The 6,648-nt window shown below is 42.9% G+C and overlaps 1 protein-coding gene across 1 annotated transcript; it reads left to right on the plus strand.

The window, feature by feature from the left end:
* The first annotated feature begins 653 nt into the window (after nucleotides 1-653).
* LOC121573511 (zinc finger protein 16) lies at nucleotides 654-3,683 on the plus strand. Its single transcript, XM_041885563.2, has 2 exons — nucleotides 654-912; nucleotides 2,356-3,683. Exons 1-2 carry the CDS (start codon nucleotides 741-743, stop codon nucleotides 3,297-3,299), a joined length of 1,116 nt encoding a protein of 371 aa, XP_041741497.2. The 5' UTR covers nucleotides 654-740; the 3' UTR covers nucleotides 3,300-3,683.
* Nucleotides 3,684-6,648: the final 2,965 nt, after the last annotated feature.

Genomic DNA, 6,648 nt, shown 5'->3' on the forward strand with positions numbered 1-6,648 from the left:
GCCTAGTTAAATAAAGGTAAAATAAAAAACAGCATTAAAAGTCATGATTACTAGATAGTTATCATGGTAACAACAGTAATACAAATTACATTAACGCTACTATTAATAATAATTAGCCCATTCGTATTGCACGATGTTCAGTACGTTTTTCATATTGGACATACATATTGCACCATACACAATTTGCTGTATGTTGTGTCGCTGTAAAAAAAATGTCTACCCATTCTACTCCAGAGCACTTCTGGTTTCCAAATCCTTAGAGTTTACATCCAGAGGAGCGCTGATGCTCATTTGGCAGCAACTTAAATCCAATAGTTTTTTCATATTGGACATGTATAGATATTGCACCATACAAAATTATCTGTACGTTGTGTCACAGTAAAAGCTCCTCTGGGTGTAAACTCCGTGGATTTGGAAACTAGAAGTGCTCCTGAATAGAATGGACCCCCTTTTACTGTGCAAATAAATCATATAATATCGCATATAAATACTTTTAATTATTCTTTGTCTTTTAACTATTATAAAATATCGTTAATTGTATACATTTTCCATAATTTCCGACTTAATTATTAATTTACAAAGTGAACAGGACGGGGCTCTTATTCTGAAGGATTCCAAAAATCCATGACCCGGAAGTACTTATGTATTCTTGCCCGCTTCATAGCGGTAAGTTTGATGATAAGCTCTAACTAGCTACGTGTATTTCGGGAAGATCTTTTGCCCCCGAGAATCTTCCAACAATGACTCAATTACAATATCTGAATGTATATCTAACTGAGCGTTTGATGCAAGCTGCCGATGAGATACTTGGAGTGGTTGGAGACACGATCTCCGAATACCAGGAAGAAATAACCCGGACAAAGAGAGAGAACCAATACCTGAAGCGACACTTGATCACACCGGTCCTACCGGGTATGTAGCTATCTAGACTACTGTATTTTCTTCTCATTTACACGAATTATCTATATAACTAGACACGTGTTGCATTGTATTCTATAGCATTTGACTCTGTAGCGCAGAGAGAGGCGGTGAATCCCTAATGGAGTAGGCGTAAAAAGACGCCTGAGCGGATGCTCACGTTTGTTTTTCAGGGCAAAAGGACGTTAGGTTAAAAATACTGAAAACAACCGATTTTATCTACTCGCGGAGAGTCGTCAATCCCAAACCACCTCTACCAACGCGTTTATAGGGCCCTCCGTTGCGAGGGGATCAATAAACCCAGAAACGTTGGGACACATTGGTGACTGAAATGATGCAATTCATGTTCCACTTCTAAATAATAAAACGAGTATTCAAATTAACAACCCCCCCCACCTTTATTTTAAAAAGGGAGTCCCATAACTCTCGAAAACCCTTCTCCGTATCTAGGGTTTCCAGCTGTTACATTCCCCCATAGTTGGCTCCATGTGAACTACAATTCCGATGCTGTGTTTTAAGGTTTAGAAACGTCAATCATTGCTTTCAAACCGGTTTTCTAAATATATGCTTATATTCCCCTTATCTTTCATATCAGCGATAAATATAATAGTTCAGATAAAAGATACAAAAGACAGACTTTCTTCTTTTTTTCCATTCACCCAGCGGGTCAGACGCCGGGCACCAACCACAGCAGGAATTCTCTTAAGGTATTCAAACTGAACATCCGTGGTCACCCCTGAGATGACTCCTTTCTCTCCATTATTTTGTGTGAACTTGCAATAATATCTATCTCCTGACTGTAGTAACTACACTACATGCCGCGCCCACTGCCATTGAGTGTACTTGTAACAGTACAAAGCTAATTAGCATTACGTCACTACATGCCGCGCCCACTAGCATTGTCACTACAAGCGTTATGTCACTACATGCACATTAGCTAGCTAGTACACACTAGCTAGGCCAACTCTACGCCACTACGCGCTCAGCCATGCAATGAACGGTCTTTTTTGCAAACAGTGTTTGAGTTATATTATTAGCCTAAATTATGACTATCCAATCTACTCATCACATTAGGAATAGTACGCTATCTTACATAAGTCCGAAAATGCGATGATGCATGGAATGCTTTATTATATTATTATATTTTATGGTGAAAATGATCTTCCCCAAACTTCACTCACACGCCGCCTTGGCTCAGTCGAATTGGTTATCGAAGTATCTAATTAGCCTCTACACCCTCCATAATATTCACTCCCTCAGCTTTGGGCATATGGCAGAGGCACATGTGAATATGCAAATAGAGGAGCGGGGGAAATAAATTATTTGGGATTCAGCCAGGGACATAGCTATGCCATTCCCAGAACAAGCTAGCTAACGCAATGGTGGTCTTTTCAATCAAGCGTCAACAGCTGTCAATTATTGTCTTCTTTCCCCCAGCTCCTCAGCCCATTCCCTCTTGGGTCTTGGAGCAGCAAACTCCCCCTGAGCAACATCACTGTGAGCAGGAGTGGAGCCCCAGTCTGGGGCAGAGGGACCCAGAGTCCACACAGATTAAAGAGGAACAGGGTGAACTCAGGACCCGTCAGGAGGTAGAGCAGATTCAAGGGCCGAAGGCTGATACCAAAGTAGACTCCATAACCATTCCTCCCTGTGTGAAAAGTGACTGTGATCAGGAGCCACCTCAGCCCACACATCTTCCCCAAACTGTGGAGAACAGAGAGAGGGACTCTCTACTGACTAACACAACTGGACAGATCAAAACAGAACCTGATGGAGAGGGCTATGGAGTATCACTATCAGAACCAACCAGTGACTCCCCTCAGTCTCAGCCCCTCTCTGCAGTAAATCTAGACTGTTCTAGAACACAGAGTGAGAACGCTGAAAGTGTTCCTGATGTTCCGAGAGATCTAGAAAGGAGACCAGAGGAGGACACACAGACACACTCATGTACTCAGTGTGGTGCCGTGTTCTGTGAGCTATCCCAACTGGAGGCACACATGCTAGCCCACACAGTACCACACAGTGGTGACACTAGTCACAGGCAAATCCTCTGCACAGTCTGTTGGAAATCATTCACCTCTACCAGTTACCTCAAGGTCCACCTGTGTTCTCACACTAAAGATAAGCCCTTCCACTGTGGTGTGTGTGGCCAGAGCTTCAGCTACTCAGGCAGGTTCAGGGAGCACCAACGCATCCACACAGGAGAGAGACCGTACCGCTGCCATGTGTGTGGTAAATGCTTCAACCAGTCAGTCCATCTGAAGACCCACCTGAGGGTCCATACGGGGGAGAAACCCTACTCCTGTCCTGTCTGCGGGAAAGGGTTCAGTCAGTCCAGCCATATCAAGGGACACCTCAGAACTCACACCAGAGGGAGGTAGAAGAAAAATGCTTTGGAGTGGAAAGCGCCCATGAGGGGATGGACAGAGCCTTCTGTTCTCTAAGTACCCAGCGTTTGGGAAGAGAAAGAGAGGCATTCCTTCTCTTCAATGCTACTAATTCTACATATTATATTACTATAGAATGTGATGTTTTGCAGACTGTAACTGAGGCACCTCATGTCTACATTGATTTTAGAGAGTTGCTTAATAACATGCTATGAAAAGACTTGACCCTCATGTATCACTAGGTTACACTAACAATGTTGGAGAGAAATATAATGTTAATTTTGGTTAGATACCCCATTTTGTCCTAAAGTGATCAGTGGGATATGGTTACAGGCAACCTATTCTCACCAATGTTGTTAAAAAACAGTTTGAACACTAGATGGGATACTTGAATTATCTCTCACCCAGGAACACAGAGGTCAGTCTTAGTATGAGAACTGTGAGGAAGTTAATTAGAGCAAATTATCCCTGTTTTTATTTTACACACCCTAGAGTCCATTTCGTTGAAACTGACAGAGAGTGGTGTAAAGTAAACATAGGGTTTTCTAACATACACAAGTTTACCTCCCTTAAGTTCTCTTTCATTATGTCAAGTTATCATTTGTCAGAGTAGGCTTGTGTCTAGTGTGTGAATCAATGCTTCTTTTTATTGTAGGTCAAGGAGCTACTTCTGAGCTGACTAACTGTTAGAGGTCGCCCCCTAGTGGTAAATAAAGATGAGATGAAAAATAAAGATGGATCAAATCAGGGAACACTGCCCCCTCTCATTGAAGCCTCGAAGTTCAAGGCCGACCGCAGTACTGCAAGCATTGTTTGCAGAATACAGGATCCCCCATTATAGTGAATTGTAAAATGGCAACTTTCGTGTAAATAAATACAAATTAGAAGACAATTATGGAACCAATAATTGCTTCAATTACACCAGATGTATGTCATTGAACCACTTATTTTAAAATCCCACGCAGAATAAGTTTGAAGGATAATTTAGTAGCTAATGGCAGCCTGCAGTACCCCGGTCGCCATTTAACTTGAGATACTCAATGAAGAGCAGCACTGAGCTGGGACACTTTTCACGAGAGGTGTCCAGTTGAGACGTAATCTCTCAGAGCAGTCATCCATCAGGGTCTCTCTGCTGCCACCTACTGATATATCATCTCTCAGTGCAGTGCATCTCTCAGGAAAAGTGGGGGTTTCGAAATGAGTGAACGTTTCGAAAGCAACCATATAAGGAGAAATGGGGGTCTTGAAAGGTGCCACTCAAGACGTTGTTTGGGTTATTGGACGTTAGTCATTGTCTGCAGAGATGACAGTAAGGAATTTCAGTTATGCAAAAAAAAAAAGGCTATTCACTCACTGTGAGCTGTCTTTGAACGTTACCTACCGGTAGCCATGTATGTAACGTTACGTTTTTCGTAAATGTAAATGCTAGCTAACGTTAGCTACCTTAACTTATAAAAAATGCATTCCTTTTACAATTTACTATTTATTATTGAATATTTTAAATAATAATTGAAATATCAAGTCATGGCGGTTCTAGTACTTATGGAACACTAGAAGCGTTAAAATACTCATTTCGAACCCCCACTTCTCTTATATGGTTCCTTTCGAAAGCTCCCACTTTTCCTGAGAGATGCACTGCACTGAGATCACATATCAGCAGGTGGCAGCATAGAGAACCTGAAGGATGACTGCTCTGAGAGATGGCGTCGCAGCTGGACCCTATTGCTTTTCACACCATTTCGTCTATTGGGCTGTGTTATACGTCACGGTGGGTGGGTTTCAGTGCAAGGACTGTCCTATGTGCGTCCACGTTCAACCGAGAACCCTCCGCCTGGGACCTAATTTATAACTTCTTAACCGACATCACAATGGTGGGTTTATACTTTGATATTAGGACATCATTTTGCTTTATTTGAACTAATGATAGCTAGTTATCAAGTGGCTGGACCAGTTTTCCCAAAAGTGAACGATGTGGACGTCAAGATTTGCTTGCTAGCCAACCAACAACATCAATGAATACTGCTATCTACAGTGCATTCGGAAAGTATTCAGACCCCTTCCCATTTTCCACATTTTGTTATGTTACAGCCTTATTCTAAAATGGATAAAAATATTTTTTTCGCCCTCATCAATCTACACACAATACCCCATAATGACAAAGCGAAAATAGATTTTTAGACGTTTTTTCCAATTTATAAAAAATGTAAAACGGAAATATTACATTTACATAAGTATTCAGACACTTTGCTATGAGACTCGAAAATTGAGCTCCGGTGCATCCTGCTTCCATTGGTCATCCTTGAGATGTTTCTACAACTTGATTGGAGTCCACCTGTGGTAAATTCAATTGATTGGACATGATTTGGAAAGGCACACACCTGTCTATAGAAGGTCCCACAGTTGACAGTGCATGTCAGAGCAAAAACCAAGCCATGAGGTCGAATGAATTGTCCGTAGAGCTCCGAGACAGGATTGTATCGGGCCACAGGTCTGGGGAACAGTACCAAAACATTTATGCAGCATTGAAGGTCCCCAAGAACACAGTGCCGTCCATCATTCTTAAATGGAAGAAGTTTGGAACCACCAAGACTCTTCCTAGAGCTGGCCGCCCGGCCAAACTGAGCAATCGGGGGAGAAGGGCCTTAGTCAGGGAGGTGACCAAGAACCCTATGGTCACTCTGACAGAGCTCCAGAGTTCCTCTGTGGAGATGGGAGAACCTTCCAGAAGGACAACCATCTCTGCAGCACTCCACCAATCAGGCCTTTATGGTAGAGTGGCCAGACGAAAGCCACTCCTCAGTAAAAGGCACATGACAGCCCGCTTGGAGTTTGCCAAAAGGCACCTAAAGGACTCAGACCATGAGAAACAAGATTCTCTGGTCTGATGAGACCAAGATTACTCTTTGGCCTGAATGCCAAGCGTCACATCTGGAGGAAACTTGGCACTATCCCTACTGTGAAGCATGGTGGTGGCAGCATCATGCCGTGGGGATGTTTTTCAGCGGCAGGGACTGGGAGACTAGTCAGGATCGAGGGAAAGATGAACAGAGCAAAGTATAGGGAGATCCTTGATGAAAACATGCTCCAGAGCGCTCAGAACCTCAGACTGGGGGCGAAGGTTCACCTTCCAACAGGACAACGACCCTAAGCACACAGCCAAGACAATGCAGGAGTGGCTTCGGGACAAGTCTCTGAATTTCCTTGAGTGGCCCGGACTTGCATTTCAATTAACAGGTGTGCCTTCTTAAAAGTTAATTTGTGGAATTTATTTCCTTCTTAATGCGTTTGAGCCAATCAGTTGTGTTGTTACAAGGAAAGGGGGGTATACAGAAGATAGCCCTAT

The sequence above is a fragment of the Coregonus clupeaformis genome, chromosome 9 (assembly GCF_020615455.1).
Source record: "Coregonus clupeaformis isolate EN_2021a chromosome 9, ASM2061545v1, whole genome shotgun sequence".
Lineage (NCBI taxonomy): Eukaryota > Metazoa > Chordata > Actinopteri > Salmoniformes > Salmonidae > Coregonus > Coregonus clupeaformis.

Coding starts and splice junctions, on each gene's coding strand:
- LOC121573511 (XM_041885563.2), top strand. CDS start 741: ATGACTCAATTACAATATCTGAATGTATATCTAACTGAGCGTTTGATG. Junction 913..2,355: donor GATCACACCGGTCCTACCGG/GTATGTAGCTAT, acceptor TCTTTCCCCCAG/CTCCTCAGCCCATTCCCTCT.